Source organism: Hylobates moloch, unplaced genomic scaffold (assembly GCF_009828535.3).
Source record: "Hylobates moloch isolate HMO894 unplaced genomic scaffold, HMol_V3 SCAFFOLD_2, whole genome shotgun sequence".
Taxonomy (NCBI): domain Eukaryota; kingdom Metazoa; phylum Chordata; class Mammalia; order Primates; family Hylobatidae; genus Hylobates; species Hylobates moloch.
This window is the reverse complement of record NW_026652277.1, coordinates 176,124,809-176,146,473: the sequence shown is the minus strand read 5'-3', so window position 1 is coordinate 176,146,473 and position 21,665 is coordinate 176,124,809. Positions and strand designations below refer to the sequence as shown.

Here is a 21,665-nt window from a genome sequence, read left to right as displayed (position 1 = left end):
GTTTCTGCAAGGCACAAGCACAAATCCGATTGAAGTTGCTTCTGATAGCTGTGTCTGCGGGAAGAAGGAAATCCAACCTGGAAAGGGTGGAGCCAGGGACAAGCACCTGGCCCAGGAGCCCAGTGCACAGAAAGAATCACACTCATGCTCACTCACACATGCACGCATACACACGCATACATACACACACTCACACACATACACAGGCACGCATACACACACTCACACACGCTCACTCACACATGCATGCACACAGACACATGCATACTCACACATGCATGCATACTCACACATGCATGCATACACACACACATGCATACACACACGCACGCATACACTCACACATGCATGCATACACACACATGCATACTCACACATGCATACACATGCACGCATACACACACACATACTCACACATGCACACACACATGCATGGACACACTCACACACACATGCTCACACATGCATACACACATGCATGCATACACTCACACGCACACATACACACATGCACACATACACGCATGCTCACACATGCACGCATACACACACATGCACGCATACACACATGCATGCATACACATGCACACATGCACACACATGCTCACACATGCGCACATACACATGCACACGCATGCTCACACACATGCATACACTCACGCACACATGCTCACATACACACACTCATGCTCACACGTGCATACACACATGCACACATACACATGCACTCACACGCACGCATACACACACACATGCACACATACACACATATATGCATGCTCAGACACATCAACACACATACACAAGGAGGCACACTCAGACACGCATGCACACTCATGCATGCACATAAACACGCATTCACACATTCACATGCATACACACACATATGCTCAGACACCACATGAACACACATTCATACACAAGGAGGCACACACATGCATGCACACACATAAACATATTCACACACTCACAAGCATACACACAGTCACATGCATATATGCACACACACACGTACACTCACACAAGCATACACTCACACGCTCATGCACATTCACACATTCACACTCCATACACACATCAGCATACACACACGTGCACACACATACACGCACTGTCACATACACGCACACTCACACATTCACACACACAGTCACATACGTGCACACTCACACAAGCATACACATGCTCTCACACATCCACACTCATGCACAGTCACACACATTCACACACATAGGCACACTCACAGGCACATGAATACAGTCACATTCACACAAGCATTCACACAATCACATGCACACTCACACACACATTCACACACATACATGCAATCACACATGCACACTGCACATGAACACATTCACACTCATGCACACACAACCTCACACATACGCACTCACATGCAACAGAAACGCCCTCTCGCACATTCACATTTTCACACTCACACCCCTGCACAGATTTCCTTCGTGGAAATGCCCGTCTCTCTGAGGAAAATGAACAGGTCGATGCTGCCCGGTAGGAGCCAGGCGACACTCCGGCCCCGGGCGCCTGTGCGGGGGTGAAGGAGCCTCATGGGGACGTCGTGACTCCCGCTTCCTCGAACGCGAGGCCACGAAATTCCGAGGAACGGGCAGGTGCGGAGCTCTCTGGCCTCTTTCTAGGCCACTGAGTACAAGGAAGAGCTCGATGGAAACACTCGTGATGGGAAAACCTCCAGGGAGAAAGAATTCTTTGGGTTCCTCTGAGCCGGCTCCTCGTTCTAGAGACGCGAGGACAGAGCGCCCTGGCCCAGGCTCGAGCTCCGGCGCCCTCAGCTCCTGGCCCTGAGAGTCTGGAGCCTGGGCTGGGCATCGGGACACCTGCAGAGGCCGCCCTCCACTGCCCAGGCCCCTCCACCGCCCAGGCCCCTGCATTTCACCCCCACAGGGGGTTCCCACGTGCTGCCAGCGCCTCACCCGGCGGAGCCTGCCCAGCCCCAGCTGAGGAAAGGGCAGGGTCCTCCTTTCTACCGGTGCTGAGAAGCAGCTGCGGGCCGCAGGCGCTACTGCTGTGCTTTCAGGAAAACTGCAGCAGAAGGAGCAGAGCGCATGGACGGAGCCCCACGGGGAGGCCTGGTTCCTCTGGAGTGTGAGACGCCCGTGGCTCCGGCTTCTTAGGCAGCGCCTGGCCTCGGAGCCCGAGAGCTCTCGCTGCTGATTCAAAGGATGGCAAAGCTGCTCCCCCGGCAGGGGCAGCCCCTCAGGTCCATGCTGGGAAGTGGAAGGAGCTGCACCTCGACCCACATCAGGTGTGAAGCCGCCTGGCTTTCCTCCCGGAGACACTCCTGCCCGCTGTTCCTCTCTGGAAGCATCAGGAGCAGGCGTGAGGCGGCTTGAGAAGGCCTGGGAAGGTGCCACCCCAAACGCCTGCTGGGCCTCACAGCCGGGCCACGGCGCCGCCGGCCACAGGAGCAAGGTGGTCCCCACCCCACCCCACCCCAACTCTGCAAAAGCTGCAGAGAATGCCGGAGAGACAGCCGCAGACAGGCCTCACAGCCGACTGTCTGGGGCAATCTTGAAGAAAGGAGCTTTTCCCGGGAAGCGCTGACACGAAACGCCTTGTCATGGCGCAGCCAACTTGGATGAGCGGCCCCAAAACCAACAGTTAGATTCTTGTTACAACCATCACGTGGCCATGGGAGTAACCTTCTGCATGTATCACTCCAGGGTTCACCAACGGAAAGAACAGTCTCTAAACCTCATCGTAGCAGTCACCTCTTTTTTTTTTAGACGGAGTTTCACTGTTGTCGCCAGGCTGGAGTGCAATAGCATGATCTCAGTTCACTGCAACCCCGCCTCCCAGGTTCAAGGGAGTCCCCTGCCTCAGCCTCCTAAGTAGCTGGAATTACAGTCACCCGCTACTACGACCAGCTATATATATATACATTTTTTTTTTTTTTGGTATTTTTAGTAGAGACGGGGTTTCACTATGTTGGCCAGGCTGGTCTCCTGACCTCATGATCTGCCCGCCTAATAATCTTAATAACAGCATGTGTGTTCATCTTGTGGAGATTCGAATCTGATTGTGATACCTGTGGACCTCCTGCGCCGTGGGCCTCATGTGTGCCAGATCCTGGCTGAGTCCCTCCGGCTTTGCTGAGGGCTGCTGAGGTCATTGTGCGGCCTCAGAGACGGATGCACAGAGCGACGGGTGGATGTTAGAGCCTTTGTCACCACGTTCCCTTCACTCAGACTCATCCGTTCAGAAGCTCTTGGTCCTCAGATCTCCAAGGAAGCTGCTTTTGTCCAATATCTGTTTCCAGAAATCTCAAAATAGTTCCAAGTTCTCCTGACATTTGACTTTTTTTTTTTTTTTTTTACTTTTCTATGGAATGCCAGAGATTTTGTTGAAAAGAAAGACAGCCCCAAAAGTCTCAGATCAAAAGAAAAATATTAATGTGTTTGCAGAGTTCTGAAAACACAAACTCCACAAATTTCTATGAAAATATGAGAAAAATGCATCAGTGTAAACCACTGCAGTTCTATTCAAGGTCAATGGTTAATCACAGTCTGAAGTGTGCAAAAACATTTAGATCAAATTTAATTAAACGTGGACTAAACTATTTGAATTGTTGTTTCCAAATAGTACATCCAAAAGAGACAGGCCTATAGAACTGTCACCCACCAAAAATGTAAAAATGCCCCCAAAATGCTAAAGACAGCCACAGCCTCATATATGCCAAGGCGACACTGTGCTACACTAGCCAACGCCCACTCCAGGAATCACGTAGAGAAAACCTGGAGGCTTATTCGAATTACACGAATGATCTAAAGGGACAATCCTGTGCTCCCTCTTTTACCTTCAGGGAAGAAAATTCTCAACCTGGGTTTTGTTGTGGAATGTGCAATATTTATACTCTTAGAGGGAAACAGAAGCACAATTTGCTGAGTAGACACCAAGCCCCGTGTCTGTTCTCATCCGTCCTGGGCTCAGTGTGTTTTGCTCCTGCTCCCCGGGAGCCGCTACTGCTGCGTTTGCAGCAGTGGGACAGGCTGGATGCTGGGATGAGTATGTAAGTGACTAACAGTGTGACAGCCTAGAGGAAGGAGCCGGCCCCTCAGGGCGAGGCCTGTCTTCGCCACAAGCCAGGATGCAGGTGCAAGGCTGCTTCTTTAGGAAAACTCCAACTGCAGACGGGAGGCAGGAGCCCGTTTCTAAAGGCAGCCCCCAGCAGGGAACAGACCTAACTGGAGGCAACACGTGGGCGGAAAGCAGACGGAGCATCTCCGAGCCCAGCCCCACAGGCAAATCTAGACTATCAGAGGAGCATGACACCCAGTTATTTCAAGATCTATAAGGCACAGTGAACAATCTCTCCTCAGACTGATTTTAATGTTTGCTGCCTTGGCAGCCGCAGCACCACACACACGAGATTTTGAAGACTACAGGTGTCTGTGCATTCTTTCCAACAGAATCCTTTAGATTTAAGTGAGACCTACTTTGGTTAGGTACATTTTATTTTTGCCTACTTCTCCCTTATATTTGTTTGTGTGTCATAATTTATGATAGAAAGTTTCTTCAGTAACATAAATAAGAATTCCCACTGAAATAATCATCCAGAAAAATTAGCTTAGATGCAGGTACACATAAACTAACAAGGATATTACCAAAAAGGACATCTGTGTTTAATTGACATTTGTTCTCCCTGTCCAAAGAGAATGTCACTTTGACCCTGCAGCTGGGTATGGCAAAGATCTGAAGTCACATGCTGGGGAGACACCTGAAAATCCCACGAGCCAGAGAGGGTCACAGGTGTTGAGCTTCCACCTCCCTCCTTTGTCTAAGAAATCCCTCACATGCTCGTCCTTAAAGGCTACAGCTAAAGCAGAGGCTTCTTCGTGGCCTTTCAATGGAATATCTGACTGGAATTATCTAAGGGAACGCGGTAAGAAAAGGGAACATGAAATTCCCAGTTTAATGAGGTGCTGTGACCTCCCCACTTCTACAGCACTTGTTTCCACAAGCTAAGACTTCATAGACAATCACTTCTGAAAACTTCTCTGAAGAGTACATAATCTGATATTTAAATTTATTCTTAAATGGTTTCTCTTTTCTCAGCACAGATAGCTGAGATTTATAACTACAGCCAAGGCATCAAATCACATCTGAGTCTTTCTCCAGTGTGAGTCTCACACACATCAGTCAGACACAAAGGAAAAAAGACCATGCTTCCTTCCAGCCAGGTACCTGGCTCCACGCCGACTTTCCATAACCCACAGCCATGCAGTTTCCCGGGTGAAGCACGCTGGAAATCATGTTATCCCCGGACAGTTGTCCAAGGCACCACTGTCCTTCCTAGCCAACGAAGCAGGACTTCTAGCAGCGGAGTATCGGCAGTAGGAGGAGGCAAAACGTGGAACAAGACACACTGTTCTTGGTGGGCAATGTGTGTCCTTGAGTCTGAAAGATGCTTCTTAAAGGAGTAGCTGGTCTCCAAAGAACAGACTTGTTCTTTCTCAGATGCAGAGTAAACAAATTTGCAGCGTTGGGGCAGGCTAGGGAAGCTAGGTGGGGTCAGCACTCTGGGGTCCTGTGCTTATGACCCCACGAAGTAGGCACCACCGCGCTCTGAAGAAGTCCCATGAGGGCCCCCTGTGCACCCCGCTATGTGCCCCATGGCTGGCCCTTGTGTGGAGGGAGGTGTCCTGCCACCCTGTAGGGCCCCAGCCGTCCACCACATAGGAGAGTCTGAAGACAGGCTGGGTGTTGGGAGCATCCGGGATCCTATTGAAAAGTCTGACGTGAAACCGTTTCCAGTGCTAGAAGCAGGCCAGTCAGTTCCCATCTGGAGGATGCTGCCAGGGACAAAGATTCTTACAGAGTCCCTGAGTTCTGGGGCACCCAGTGCTGAACTGAATCAAATGAAGAGACGAGCTCCCTGAGAGGTTATCTGATGGAGAACAGCACAGACTCACTCGCAGCCTCAGCACTCTTCAAGGAATCATTCAGTAAGAAGAAAACGCCAATTTACTGAATGTATTAATATCAAGTAAATGTCAGAACTTATTGAAAGAATCAGGTTGAAGCAAATTGATCATAAAGTTTTAGAATCACATAGAACCAAGCTGCTCAGTAAATATCAGTTGTCCACTTGAATAAACTAAGAGTTTGTGTGTGTGTTTATGTGAGTGTGTATGTGTGTGTGTATTTGTGTGTGTGTGTCTCCCATTAAATGAATCTAAGATATTTCACCCAAGTGCTCACCAAGGGAATTAAAACTAAAATAATGTACAGTTTACTGAAACCTAAATGTCTACTAAGAAAAAAAAACCTATAAGGACAAAATAGTGATACAGAACTATAGAACTTCAAGTACGTTAGATTCAACAAATTATTTTCCTTTTCCTTGAGATAAGAATGGATGCTTAGGGAAAAAAAATAAATCAGTCATTTACAAAATATCATTTATTTTAAATGGTATATTCTATTTTCCCTATACCACAAAGAAAGCTGGAGCAGATATTGCTGCTACTATAGTCAAAGTTTCAACGTGTGTTTTAATGTAAATAGTGCATACAGGTATATAATTCGGTGAAAGAATGTCAAATGCTTTCAATTTTAATCATGTTGTCTTTACTTTTATGGACTTTTTTGTAGAAAAATATTTCACATCTGTGTTTTAAATAACTTTAAATTATTTTTTCTATTACAGTAAAATTTGTATATATATAGATCTTTCACTTTCACACATTTTCCAAGTGTTGTTGTTTTCTATTTGGGCTAAAGTTAGTTGGAGCCAGTTCCTCAGCACGCGAGTACACTGGAGGTTCAATGGGTACGTTCATCACCAGCTTTTATTTGGGCTAAAGTTAGATGGAGTCAGCTCCTCAGTGTGCGGGTACACTGGAGGGTCAATGTGTAGCATCATCACCAGATATTAGCTGTTTCTAGAAGAGGCTGGCACTCCCTCAGGCCATAGAAAGTGGTTTTCCAGAGTCCCCAAGAGCTGTTTCAAACAGATGAGTGTCCAGAGCCCAGCTCTCTGAAATGGATCCTGAGGTCTTGGGTGGGTTCCACGAGCTGGCAGCGACCATCCCAGGCCACACGCTGTGGTGCTTGCCAAACCTGTCCCACTAAGTTCACCCGAGAGCTGGCAGCGACCATCCCAGGCCACACGTTGTGGTTGCCACACCAGTCCCACTAAGCTCATGTCAGCATCTTTAAACTTTGTGTTTGGGATTCAGCTATGATACTGCCACTGCACTTCATTTATTTAAAGTATGAATCAAATAATTTTTTACTGCATTTTGTTCCTTGCAATCTCAGTAGCATATTGAGGTTAATGGGTGAATTAAAGTTCCATTTTCCCTTTGAAAGTAGCTCACCCCTCCATTTGTGGTCCTTTTTAAGCACGCCAGGGCTTCAGCACAGCAAGACTCACTGCAATTGTGCTGGTGACACTGGGGCCTGGCACCCCTGGACAAAGGCACAAGGCGGGTGCTGGGATGGGGCAGCCTGGTGAGCTCAGGGAAGCATGTGCCGTGCAGAATGGCAATTTGCATCCATCCCTGTTCTGCCCACGACTTCCTGTGTCTCTCCATTTCCCACAGGAAAGTGCAAACTCCAGGATCCAGCACTCAGCCCTGCCAGCCCGGCTCCACCTACTTCCCTCTCGGGCCCTCCTGTCGGTCCTCATAGGACCCTCTGAGTGGGCTTCTGTTCTGGGGTCTTCATGACTCCCCCAGCATGAGGGGAGGATAACACCATCATGTGATAAACACTTTAGAAACAGCATCTGACTGCAAAACCAGAATGGGACTTTAAGCTCCACAGCACCATTCCCTCCTGTGCCCTCAGATGTATAATAAAATCATCTTCCCAGGGACTCTTACTGGAGAATCTACCTGCCTACCTACTGTGCCCCATACCTGGCATTTGTGTAGCCTTTAAATGCTGCATCCTGAAATACTCTGACTTTGAACAAACTGTAATTTCAGAAAAAAAAAAAAAAAAAACCCTTGATAATGAATAGCCATTTGTCATGGGCAAAGCCACAGGTGCACGTGGACAGGAGTCTGGCCTTCAAATCAGGAGTCTGTGCACACTGCTGGCAGATAAATGCGTACGGGTTGGGTTTGCCACCGGGCAGGGACCAGGGCTCCAGAGGGAGTTTATGCTGTTCCTTGTTTTCAGAGCACTAAATCTGGGTGAAGTCACGTGTTTCTCAATAACAGGGATGCACTCTGAGAAATCACCCTGATATGGTTTGGCTGTGTCCCCACCCAAATCTCACCTTGAACTGTAGTTCCCCACGTGTCATGGGAGGGACCTGGTGGGAGGTCACGTAATCATGCGGGTGGCTTCCCTCATGTTCTCGTGATGGTGAGTTCTCATGAGATCTGACGGTTTTATAAGGGGCTTTTCCCCTTTTGCTCGGCACTTCTCCTTCCTGCCATCATGTGAAGAAGGATGTGTTTGCTTCCCCTTCTGCCATGATTGTCAGTTTCCTGAGGCCTCCCCAGCTGTGCAGAACTATGAGTCAATTAAACCCCTTTCCTTATAAATGTACCGGTCTTGGGTATGTCTTTATTAGCAGTGTGAGAACAAACTATTACACACCTTTAGGCAAGTTCATCATTGTGTGAACATCACAGTGTACTTACACGCACTTAGATGATATATACATCTTCATTTATATACTTATCTTTTCATATGGAAAACAGAATGTCCCAGCATCATTACTGAACATCAGTCATTTCCCATACTTGATCTCAATGCCAATATCAAGCGCCATCCAACAGGTTTCTATATCTGCTCCATTATAACGTTATGGGACCACTGTTGGACACGTGGTCTGTCATGGAGCAAAACATCCTTGTGACTGTATATAGGAATGTCTTCATAATGTCAGTAGGAAGAACTCTCAGGCCTAAAGAACATGGCAAAATTCTGCCTCTGTCGTCTGCAAAAGTAACTGAAATCTGTTTACCTGGTATTATGTTGCATTACGAAAGGAAGAGCAAGCTTATTCAACACCTGGGTAAGCGTGGACCTAGATGCTGCACTCAGTGCTGGTTTGCAGTGTGGTTGCTGTTTTGTTTCATTTAAGAGGATTATTGAAGCTAATTGCCAGATGATGCAGAACATCACCTCAAAGGCATTTTTAGTCTCTGTGGTCTTTTTTCCTAGATACTATGACAAAGAAGGTAAACTTCTTTCTGAAAATAACTCTGAAACATCAGCATCTTTTGCTGAATCAAACCCTTCATTGATGTAGGAAGCATTTCAATCTTTGGCTCTAAGCATTAGACTCTTAACTCGGAATCTAATTCTTAAATCGGGAAAATTGAAAACTGAGAGTATAAAATCAACACCAAAAAATCACTGAAAACTGCACACATGCTATTGTACACATCCCACTTGCTAAAAAGAAAAATGAGAAAGAAAGAAATCTTATTGAGAATAATTCTAGAAGACTTTGGGGAAAAAAAACTGAAATATTTGGATAAATTTCTTTCATGATGGAATAAGGCATTCTAAGAAAAGAATATTAGACAAGTAAAAAAAGACTGCACTTAAAATTCATAGAAATTACTCTTCTTCCTCACATGCTATGAAAAAAATGTCAACATAAACTCGAGTTTGTAAATGTAAAAAGTTATCAAGCATGAAAATATGTTTGCATTCATTTGGATGATGGACGTACCCATCTTTGGATGAATGCTCAAACAGCAGCTTACCTTTGCAGTTTCCTCGATATGCAATCTCTAGCTGGGGGTCTTTGCACTTGGCACGTTGAAATTCACAACGGGAAAGGAAGGTCCTTCCATCAGATGCGCAGAGAGGTTTCTGGGGTGAACCCGCACAGTCCAAGCTACAATCCTTGTCTTTATCTTGATCAACTCTCAAAAACTTAAAGGAGAAAAAAAGAAGCCAGGCAAATTTAAAGACACATTCTTCAGAGCAGCAGAAAACAGAAGGCTGCCTCAGGCCACTTCACAGTCAGGGAATGAAAGCTTGAGGGATAACGCCACCCGGTTCTCACCCCTGCCAGGAGCGTCACATGCACCTCTGAACATTTTAGCCATCGTCTGTTTCAAAAGCCTAGATAATTTGGAAGTTCTCTACATCAATATCGGCCATCTGACACAGAACAACATGTGACTCATTGATCTTTGAAGGGGGTGCACGTGTGCCTAGTTCACCCCTGAAAGTCTGAGTAGCAATGTTTTCCTTTTAATTTGTGAATTCATTGAATAATCTGCCTCCACATTCATCACATTGTACCATTCTTTTGGAAGTGACAAGTATCAGGAATGTCCACTATCTGGAAATGGGAGGGAATCCTTCCTGATTTAAATGGTGCCACACAATTTCATCTACATTCTCCGAATGCAGGTGAAATCTACATTCAATTGGACTAGACTGCACTCACTTGGACTATTGTTCTTTGAATAAATGTTAGTTGAATGAACGAGTGACCTTATGGCCCAGAGGAAGCTTGTGTATTTCTCTGAAAATGCCTAAAGCACAGGAATCCTCTCCGCAGGCCATAGAGATCACCTAATGGTCATGTGTGCCCCGCAATTCCCACAGCGGCCCCAGGCCCTTCATCTCCCTCCTGCTCTTTTACAGCCTGACACACACTTAAGAGCTCACTGGATCCCAGGGAAGCCTCCGATCTGGGCGTGCTGGCCCCGCGTGTTTTCCTTGGACAAGTCATCAGTGCCCTGCCACTTCCTGACTGGCCACTAGTCCTGTCCAGGCCACCATCAGGCCAGACAAAACACCAGACACCAAGGTGAAGCTCAAAGTGACCCTGAGGAAGCATCTGTGCTCCAGGACAAACAGGATTGTCAGAGGCCTTCGGTCCCCGGACTATCACCTGCCCCAAGGGGTGTTCTCCCTGATCAGAGCATAGACAATGCATTAACCAAAAGAAAGAAAGAGACGCGCAGAGCTGTGGCCGGCAGAGCATAGGCTATGGTAGTGCGTGGCCCTCTGGCCGTGGCGTGCACGTGAGCGGGGCTAGGTGGCATTGTTCGCCCAGAGACATTTGTGGAGATAAAGAGAGCACTGCTCCAATCCCTCGTCCAGTTGAGCAGGGGGAAAACAGGGTTGAGGTTCAGCAGAAGCTGGGGGTCCCTCATCAACATGCTCCTTTACCAGTAAGAGAGGAAAAAGAAATTCACCAACTCAGGATGCTGCCTTCCTTGAGAAGCTAACGAAACTTCCCACCTTGCAGTCTGCATCTCAGCTGGCTCTGTTTAAAGGTTAGCTTTGCCCAGCTAATCAGCACTGTAACCCTCTGTGGCTGCGGATCACCAGGTGGGTTGTGTCCGTGGAGCTAACTCAGCAAGGCTGGCCGTGGAAATTGCACTCACTTTTATATTATTGTCACGTAGGGCTGTCAGCACCACTGTGGGCCAAGTCTCAGTTCTTTTAAAAAAAAAGGGCTGCTCTGCTATCTTGCAGATAAATCTTGACCCAAGCTTTGCGGGAACTATGGTGATCTTGATGGGCAGTGGAAGGAATCATAACCTGTGATTTCTCGAATGAAAATTTATCAACTTTAAATAATTTGCCCAATGTTACACATACAATTTTTTTAAATCTTCGCACTGATAAAAGAATTAAAACTAGAGATTAGCCAGAAGCCGAAGCTGGACTCAAAGCCAGGGAGGGCACACAAGAAGCTGTAGGGGCCGGAAGGCCCGTGGGGAGCCCCAGACCTCACCAGAAATCCAGGCGGGGTCCTCAGAGCTCCGGACCTGAGGACCGTGACAGCGGCAGGTGTGGCTAAGAACAGGTAAGCCTGTGTGTTTCGGAGCTCACAAAGCTAGTTGGCAGTGGCCTTGCCCAGATGTGGGGATGAAGGCTGGAGCCAAGGGACAGGTGAGCAGCACCCAGACATGATGGGGCCTTTGCCATCTCAGAGGGAGCTAATTTTCACAATTGTTCCATTTCAAACAGCGTGCTCTAATTTTCCTGAGAATAAGCTCACCTGCTGAAATGATTCAGGTTTATTTTAGCTAAGACGCAAGTGAAAACAGATCATTGCCTTTCAGGGTTTTGCAAATATGTATGCTTTTACTTAAAGAGGGCAGAGCTGGCACATAAATCCATTCTGTTGAATTCTGCCACAGATGAGTCTCAACCACATTTTTCACGTCACCAACACGCATTGACTGAGCTCTTCCAGCAGTGGGGGGGCGCCCCAGGGGCAGGCAGCTCCTGGGAGACATGCCTTCAGGTGCTGTGCCTTGGGAAGTTCCTCCACCCGCTGAGACACAGCTTGGATCTTATAAAATGCTTCCGAGCCATTCCTCACCTAACAGGCACTTGAGGATCTCAACAGCCTGGTTCTCGCAGCACACAGCTGGCCGGGACAGCGCAGCTTTGCACCCGAGAAAGAGGGAAAAAAACAGAAAGAAAACATGAACCTGCAGTGTGTTCGGTAGGAGCCCCAGGTGCCTTCGTTTCAAACAGGGGCCAACCCTATTAATAGCTGTCTTCTACTGTAGATGAAAAGATGGAATAACCTAAATCCTGTTAATTTTTATGTTTAAGGGGTGGTCTCTATGTATTTCCTGAAACCCTAAGTGAGGAGATGCTGAGGACTTAGGTAAGATGCTGTAATTACCATTTTCTCTAAAGGGAAAGAGACAGCCTCGACATTTTTTCTCAAATAAAAGCACCCAGCATCCAGGCATTTGGAATTTGACCATAATTCTTGATAATGTACTGGTGCAGAACTAACAACGGAAGTGCTATTTCTCAGGGATAAGAGAACACATGGGTTATGGACATGTTTCTCCCCTTCCTCCTGTTTAATAGCAATTAAATTTCATGGGAGACAGTGCATGTAAGAAAATAAGCTTTTAACTAAGTTGTGTTCATTAATAAACAGCCCATTCAAGAAAAATAAATATTCCTATTCCAAAGAATTCACTATGTGTTAAAAGAACCCGGTCGGGAGTCTTAAAACTAATTCAAGATAAAAAGTACTTTGCTAAATTTAGAATGCAATCAATTGAACATCCAGCGACTTTATTAAAGAAAAAACAACCCTCACAATTGCAGGGGTTTCTCATTTCTTTTGATTTCCACGAAGCAGTGCTATTTGCACAGGTGCAAGGAGCCCAGGTGTAAGGAAGGGGGTGGGAGGGAAGGGCACAGGAAGTGTCTTTGTGGACACCAAGTAGCTCACACATTAGAAAACCAGTCAGACAGACTCAATGGATCAAAGTCATGGTCTGTGTTTCTTCTTAATAAATTACTGGGTTTGGGCCAGAAGAAAAAGATTAAAACAAAAACCGTTTACAAAACAGGTAAAAGCACTCTTCAAATCTTAACATGTTTAAAATTTCTCCTTATAATATTGATTAAATACTTCTCTGACTATATGAGATAACACATGGCATGAGAAGACATTAAGGAAATTTTGCCTCTGAAATACGTAATTCTGTAGCTGTAAGATTTGCAAGACCGGGTGCAGTGGCTCACACCTATAATCCCAGAGCTTTGGGAGGCCAAAGCGGACAGATCTGCTGAGGCCAGGAGTTTGAGACCAGCCTGGGCCACACAGTGAGACTCTGTCTCTATCAGGGGTGGGGGGAAATTAGCCAGGTGTGGTGGTGTAATAAAATAAAGTGCACAATAAATGTGCAACTGTGGACCCAGCTACCTAGGAGGCTGAGGTGGGAGGCTCACTTGAGCCCTGGGAATTGGAGGTTGCGGTGAGCTATGACTGTGCACCAGGGCACTCCAGCCTGGGCAAGCGAGACCTCGTCTCAAAAAAAAAAAAATTATCAAAAGCACACACTTTCTAAATAATAGGCCAAGAGAAAATAGATGGCATCCACGTGTTTGTTTCTCTTAGTGGGAGGTGCACACAGGAAGAAATGAGATAGAACAGAAGACGGGGCAGCACTGGCAATGAGGCCCAGTGTGTGGAGAGCCTGCACAATTCTGAAAGTCACTGGGGACAGGTAGGAGACAGGTTACAGACTCAAGCCTGTTTTAAAGAATCATTTCTCCATTTTAAAGCCTGGACTTTCTCAGATTTCAGAAAACAGAGTCCTACTCTTTTAGAACAGAGAACCTAAATCTTCCAAGCAAATATGGAAATCCTGTTTCAGAGCCCACAATGCAAAGCTTAAACGCTAAAGGAAAACACAACTTTCCACGGGGCATTTTCTCCCAGAGATGGACATTTCATTCACTCATTCATCCGGCATCTGAGAGGCGGGCGTTTCATTCACTCATTCATCCGGCGTCTGAGAGGCGGCCATTTCATTCAGTTATCATCCGGCATCTGATGGAAGTTAGTTGCACCACTTTATGTATTTTAGAAACCCTTAACTTCAGTATTTTATTGTCTTTGCCTTCTTGCTCCCAGTCTTTAAGAATAAAGCCTCATGTTTCCAGTTAGCTCAAAAGTCAGACCCAGCTTGAACTGAACGTATTAAATAGTTATTAAGTGACCCCTCTCTGTAAAAGGCATTCTACCAGCCTCCAGGAGGATGGGATTTTGAAGAAGAGCCTGCCCTAGTGAAACTGAAAATTCAGAGGGCAGAAATGTACATCCACAAATGACCACGCTGTATAAGGAAGAACACAGGTGCCTGAGCGGCTCAGAGGGAAGATCAGTCAAAGCTGATTTGGGAGGATATCTGCTGCTTCCTAAAAGATGATCTAAGGCAGAGGTCCCCAGCCCTGTATTCCTCCATATTTACAGCCACTCCTCATCGCTCACATTACCCCCTGAGCTCCACCTCCTGTCAGATCAGCCTCACCATTGAATTCTCATAGCAGTGTGAACCCTATTGTGAACTGCGCATGTGAGGGGTCTAGGTTACAGGCTCCTTATGAGAATCTAATGCCTGATGATCTCTCACTGTCTCCCTTCTCCCCCAGATGGGACCATCTAGTTTCCAGGAAACAAGCTCAGGGCTCCCGTTGATTTTACATTATGGTGAGTTGCATCATTATCTCATTATATATTACAATGTAATGATAGAAATAAAGTGCACAATAAATGTAACGTGCTTGAATCATCTGGAAACCATCCCCCACCCACCAGTTCATGGAAAAAATGTCAAACATTCCTCATGCCAAAAAGGTTGGGGACCACTGATCTAAGGAACCCAGAGAAACTAGATGAGAAGCCACGTGAGCTGGCATCCCAGGGCAAAGCCACAGACGTGGATGTGTCAAGGCCAGCAGTAGGAAGAAATCAGAAAGGATGCCACTGAAAGCAGGCATCATGGTGTCCTCGTGGTGGCCAGTGCATGGTGTCCTCGTGGTGGCCAGTGCCTCTCAAATCAATACGCTGGCATCACTCGAGGGCCTGAGGAGACTGGGGTTCAAACAGAAAACAAGGAGGTGCTGGGCTCCTCCCTCCGGCAGAGGGTTCTGAGGAGTGTGCTGCTCTCAACATGACACAGATGAGGCCAACGAGCAAACTCCGCACAGGATCTCACCAATTTTGTGGTGCGGTTTTTCATTCCTCTCTGATGCACTAGACTGAGTCACAGCACTCAAACTCTGCACAGGATCTCACCAATTTTGTGGTGCGGTTTTTTGATCCTCCCTCATGCACTAGACTGAGTCACAGACGCTCAGTTTGGGGGCATTAACATTGGATTCGGGCCACTGCAGCCTCTGCGGGCCACTGAGCCGGCATCATGTTCCTAACACAATTGGGTGGTGCCGCTGGGCTCTGCACCAACAGGGGAGAATTAATGCTGGTTCTGCATTTTTCCACCTGTGCAATCTCTAAGACTCAATTTGCTAATCTGTAAAATGAGGGTAATAGTACCTTGTCACCTTTGAGGTAGCTGTGAGGATAAAATAACGAGCTCTTCCATATGTGGACGAGTACCATGAAGAAAACCACCATGCGTGAGGGCATCTGCTTCCCAGCCTCAGCACAGCCCTGCTGACGGAGGTGCCTCACAGGAGCACGGAGACTCACCAGGAGGAGCTCACTGAGGAGACGTGACGTAAGTGCTCTCTGCTCATTTAGAAAACAAGCAAGGTGGCCAGGCATGGTGGCTCACACCTGTAATCCCAGCACTTTGGGAGGCCGAGGCAGGCGAATCAACTGAGGTCAGGAGTTTGAGACCAGCCTGGCCAACATGGTGAAACCCCGTCTCTACTAAAAATACCAAAATTAGCTGGGTGTGGTGGTGGGTGCCTGTAATCCAGCCACATGGAAGGCTGAGGCAGGAGAATCACTTGAACCCAGGTCAGGTTGCAGTGAGCAGAGATTGCACCGCTGCACTCCAGCCTTGGCAACAAGAGTGAGATTTTGTCTCAAAAAAATATAGGCCAGGTGCGGCAGCTCACACCTGTAATCCCAACACTTTGGGAGGCCAAGGCAGGCAGATCATGAGGTCAGGAGATCCAGACCATCCTGGCTAACACAGTGAAACCCCACTTCTACTAAAAACACAAAAAATTAGCCGGGCATGGTGACGCACACCTATAATCCCAGCTACTCAGGAGGCGGAGGTTACAGTGAGCCAAGATTGTGCCACTGCACTCCAGCATGGGCGACAGAATGAGACTGTCTCAAAATAAAATAAAATAAAATAAAAAAGTAAGTGAGGCATGAATCAGAGACACTGGGCATCAGCTTTTCAAAGGCAGCTTGTCTTAGTAAGTTTAAGAGTGTGAGTGAAATAACTCGGTGAGTTTGGAAAGTGGTGATAATGTAGGTCCCATCAGCATTCCTGACCCCCTTTTGCCTTTTTGTTCTATTTACTGGGTACCCATAGGACCTTAAAGCCAAGAGCAAACGATTGAATGAGATGAATTTGTTTTAATCTGCATGACTAGATTACAGCTACAAACCCAATAAATACGCAGAAGGTGGTTGTGGGCAAGTGCAGGGCATGGAGGGCCATCGGGCTGGCAAGGCTCTGTGGTTGAAGGGAACATGCTGACCTTGGCGATGGCAGAAGAGCAAAGTGACCAGGGACGTGTATGGAGCCATGTGAGCTCTGGTTTCTTCACTTGTCCAGTGGAGGTGATAACAATGATTCCTGTTTCATAAAGATGATTGTGAAAACAAAATGCGACAGTGCACAAGAAAGTGTTTGGAAAAGATATGAAGATGTTACTTGCAAGAAGCCCCTGGAGCAGAGGTCCTGCTTATCTACCACTTAAATGAATCTAGGGTATGTCTGCCATTTCAGCTCTACTGTGTGAGCACTAAGGGATCCTCTTGCTGGTGGTCATTTTCAAAGAGAAAATGAGAAGTGTGCAGTAAAAAGGGAGCTAAGTTAGAAGTTCAAGAAGAGAAAGCAGGTTTCTTCAGGAAGCCTGGGAAAGATGGAGGCAGATGCCGGAAAGAGGGCAGGGGCTCAGCCCTGCAACGGAGCTGCCAGAGCGAGGTATCTGCAGCCAGCAGGAAGACCCAAGGGATGTTCAGGAGGATGTGGCCAGGGCGAGAGGCAATCCCTCTCAGGACCAAACGCCTGGAGACGCTTCCACCTTCTGTGGGGAACCAAGACGGTCCTCTCAGGATGCACACACAACCAAGGGAGGCTGAACCCCAGCCACCCTGTGTGGCGCTGTTGGGTAGTATGGAGACCCCAGAGCCACCCCTGTGTGATGCTGTTGGGTGGTATGGAGATCCCAGAGGAAAGCAGGAGACCCGAGGCCGTGGTTGCTTCTCTGTTTACCACACTGCCTTTATTGTTTTTTAGTGGACCTGGAACTTTTTATAAGTGCATTTACCAACGCTTTACTGGCTTTTGGTCCCCTGACCCAGGATTTCCTAGAGCTCTTGGTTCCACCTTCCCCCCACCTCACATTCTGCAGGGTCGGCTTCAGGTTCCTGGCCCCATGGCGAGGGACGGACAATGCAGGTTCCTGGCCCCATGGCGAGGGACGGACAATGCAGGTTCCTGGCCCCGCAGCGAGGGACGGACGATGCTTTATTGTACTTTTTGCTCTGCAACGCTCTTCTCCTTTTCCAAAACATTTATTTTGTGTTTATTTTCCTTCCCTGTCTCCACATCCATGTTAATTTCAATGATGAAAATGGATGTTTTTCCTCTTGTTAGTAATTTTTGAGATAATTTAAGAAATCTCTTAGGTTATTCATTGTTCCAATCTAGGTTTATTTGAGATTCAGTAGGAGCTCTGTTATTCTAAAATTCTTCCTAACAAGATATGATGAGGATGGTCTTACCTTAATGCAATAATTATCTCTGGCAATGACAACAAAAGATTATCCTTAGCATCTGGCCACGATTCTTATGGGTCAGAGGTGTTTAGAGGCACAAGGTATATTCTACAAGTCCCCTATGAAATACCGTAACACAGCTGAACTTCCCCTCTCATAAGCAATGCCCGCTGTATCAGAGAGTCTTGTCATGCTTTTGGTCACTTAAAAGTGTTCCAGGGGGTTCATGCAGACTCAGGCACCATCCTCATTGCTTTAGCTACAAAAGTGCTTCTTATCCAGGGTCCTGGTGAGAATCAAGATGCCCGTGGATGAGTGTGCAGCACTCGTCACTCGTGTGCATCCTCGGCCACCGCTGTGAAGCAGTACCCTTGCAGACGCGGAATGCGTGGGCATGGACTCTAAGCCCAGTGCTCCGGAGCCCACGGACGGTACCTCCTCGGGGGTAGAGACGCTTGTGCACCCACATGGCCTGGGAGTCCAGCAGTGTCTGGCCAGGACCGCAGCTCAGTGAAGGGTGCTGTCTTCAGAGCCACATTCGCGTAGCCACCCGGGGTCCCTACAGAATCACCAGGGCAAGTAGCAGGGCCGAGAGAAGGTGTTGGAGAAAACGAGTGCAAGAACACGGGGCATGACCACGCGGAGACCCTGGAACACCTCCGAGAGCGACCCCGTCGGGTGCCACCTGTGAACGCCGTGCTTCCACCCGAGTCAACAGGAGACCCGCCAACACCAAGTACAAACACCTCCGGCATTCAGAGTTCCCTCCCCTCCTACTTCAGTCTCCCCTTCTCTGGCTCAACTCTCTTTGGATATCATCTCTTTTTTCTTTTTTTCTTTTTTTTTTTGAGACAGAGTTTCACTCTGTCATCTGGGCTGGAGCGCAGTGGGGCGATCTGGGCTCGCTGCAACCTCTGCCTCCTGGGTTCAAGTGATTCTCCTGTCTCAGCCTCCCGAGTTGCTGTGGGTGCCACCACGCCCAGCTAATTTTTGTATTTTGGGATGTTGCCCAGGCTAGTCTTGAACTCCTGAGCTCAGGTGATCCACTTGCCTTGGCATTCCAAAGTGCTGGGATTACAGGCATGAGTCACTGCACCCGGCATGGACTTCATCTCTGTTAGCCTCTTTCCCTGCTCACAGCTTAAACACTGAGCACCTGGGCCAGGCATTGTTCTAAACACTTTACTGCATTAGTACCTTTAACCTAACAATCTTCTGCATTAAATGCTATCGTTAGTCCAATTGTGCAGAGAAGAACGTGGAAACAGAGTGATTAATTAACTCCTTCCTGATTGCACTGCTGGTCAGCATGGGACCCCAGGGCCCAGTCTGCTTCACAGCCCTCTACTGGTTCTGGTTAAAAAAATGAAATGTGTAGCTCCTCACGGGCTCCCAGTGGAAAATTACATGATAACTGGATATAAAGTAGTAACATAAAAATATACACAATGGAAATACATACACTTATTTCCTTCACATGTAGAAGACAATTAAAACTTTGGGAGGCGACACACAGTTGGAATTCTCCGCTGTAGGCGTATAGGGAAAAACCCGATCTGACTTCTAACATGAAGGTTTGACTCTCATCACTGCCCCATCTGCGGCACACTTCATAGCTCACGTACAGCTCATTGGTCTCTGGGCTGCAACTCACAAAAGATCAGATAAAATCCGACCTTTACTGATAGCAAAAGCAAATATGCTACCCGGGGAGTGATTACCCAATGACAAGATTACAGAGGTTAAATGAGAAGTGTCTGAAAATAAAAGTACAAATCAACCATGAAAATAAGTATGAAGCACGCGTTGGACTGCAGTTCCCACATGCCCAACGGCACCTGGAATCACAGTGGCTCTCAGCGGCGGCGTGCAGCACCGTCTCCCGGGCAGTGGACTCCCATCTCCACCCCCAGAGACTGACTCGTGGGGCTGGGAGGACCCAGGGTTTTCATGTGTAGTAGACAGGCTATGGGCCCTGGCCGTCCCCCCAGAGACTCTGACTCGTAAGGCTGGAAGAACCCAGGGTTTTCATGTGTAGTAAACAGGCTATGGGCCCTGGCCGTCCTCATGAAACACGGTCACATGCTGCGGCTCTCTGACCACTCAGCCCGCAGCAGGAAGGGCGATCAGAAAAGAGCAGTTCCCCTACCATTCCAGGGACACAGACAACCCCAATGACCCGACCTCTTTTACTGAAGAAGCAGCTCTGTTTTTATTACAGCATATAATTCACAAATTCCCTGATAGCCTCGACATTTTCTGGTATAGCTAAACGACCCGCCGGACAGCCACCCTTTCCCTCTCTGTCCTTAGGGTTCCCTGGAATAGCGAATGCATTTGCTGATGAAGTGACATTTTCAAAGGCATTCAGCCAGAGTTTCTTTTCTGAGGCTCTTGCTCATTTCAAAGCATTTAGAGCAAATTATACTAAAATACATGTTAGAGAATACGAGAGTAACCTGGAAAGCCAGGGAAATGCATCCAAATGCCGAGATACCAGATAATTTGTTTCTTAGCCAAACCTCAGTGGAGACTGTGTTATTCGGTGAAATCATTTCCACTGAGAGGCATAACTGAAGGATTTAAAATAGGAAACAGAAAGGCAGATCCTTGCTGGCAACAGTATGTCCAAGAGGCAGCTCCACAGATCACCTGTCTCCCACTCACGCTGGTGAAGAGAAGCGGCTCCCCTGTGAAAGGAATGGGCAGCGGCCGTGCAGTCCCGTGGGTTAAAAGTATGACAAAATGACCCAGCGGGTAAAGGTCAGGGGACTCTGATCTCTGCATAAAGTCCAAGCAGCCTCCAGCCCTGTGTCTCCATCCAAAGGCAGTGAGACCTCATTTTATTCTAAATGTCACCCACAGCCCTTCAGCACCCCCCCCCATCATCACAGTTCTGACTGTGTCCATTTATTTTGCTTTGTGGGGGGCGAAATGTGGATGTAGGGAGACCTCAAAACTAAGAATGCTTGGCTGTCAATGCGGGGCCATGACTGAATAATCCGAAAACCGAGTTTGTCTCTCACTTCATCTGAGCCGGGTTTTCCTGACAAGACCATGGGCTCCTAATGGGGATTTGTCCCATGAATGTCCAGAGAATGGTACATTCTGGGGGCAGGCCTCTTGCTCCCACTCAGGATCCTAGGAACCTGCTTCTCCTGTCACTGAGGGATCTGCGTGCCCATTGCCTGGGTGAGCAGGAGGGTCCCTGGAGGAGAGAGGGAACTCAAGAAGACCCCCACCTCCAACCGCATTCACCACCACATGCCACGGAGGCCACAGATATCTGTGAAAGGAAGCGCGAATTCTTTTCTCTGTAATAAAAATAGCTGGATCCCCTTTGCCCACACGGGGGGGCAGATGCAGAGGCCGTCCCTTTGGGAAGGGATGTTGTCAGGGCTGGAGGCTAAATGGAGCTGCTCACAGGGTCACCCTGAACACATGAAGATGCCAGCCCAGGCGCCTCATTTGACCACAAAGAGCTGAGGCT

At 47.6% G+C, this 21,665-nt stretch overlaps 1 protein-coding gene across 4 annotated transcripts in view; it reads right to left on the bottom strand.

The window, feature by feature from the left end:
* Window positions 1-21,665, bottom strand: part of SMOC2 (SPARC related modular calcium binding 2) — a 224,969-nt gene that overhangs the window by 139,091 nt on the left and 64,213 nt on the right. For all 4 annotated transcript variants that reach the window (XM_058435692.1, XM_058435693.1, XM_058435694.1 and 1 more), the window contains exon 2: window positions 9,717-9,888. In XM_058435692.1, coding sequence (XP_058291675.1) covers window positions 9,717-9,888 — 172 coding nt within the window. The remainder of the gene's footprint in view (window positions 1-9,716; window positions 9,889-21,665) is intronic.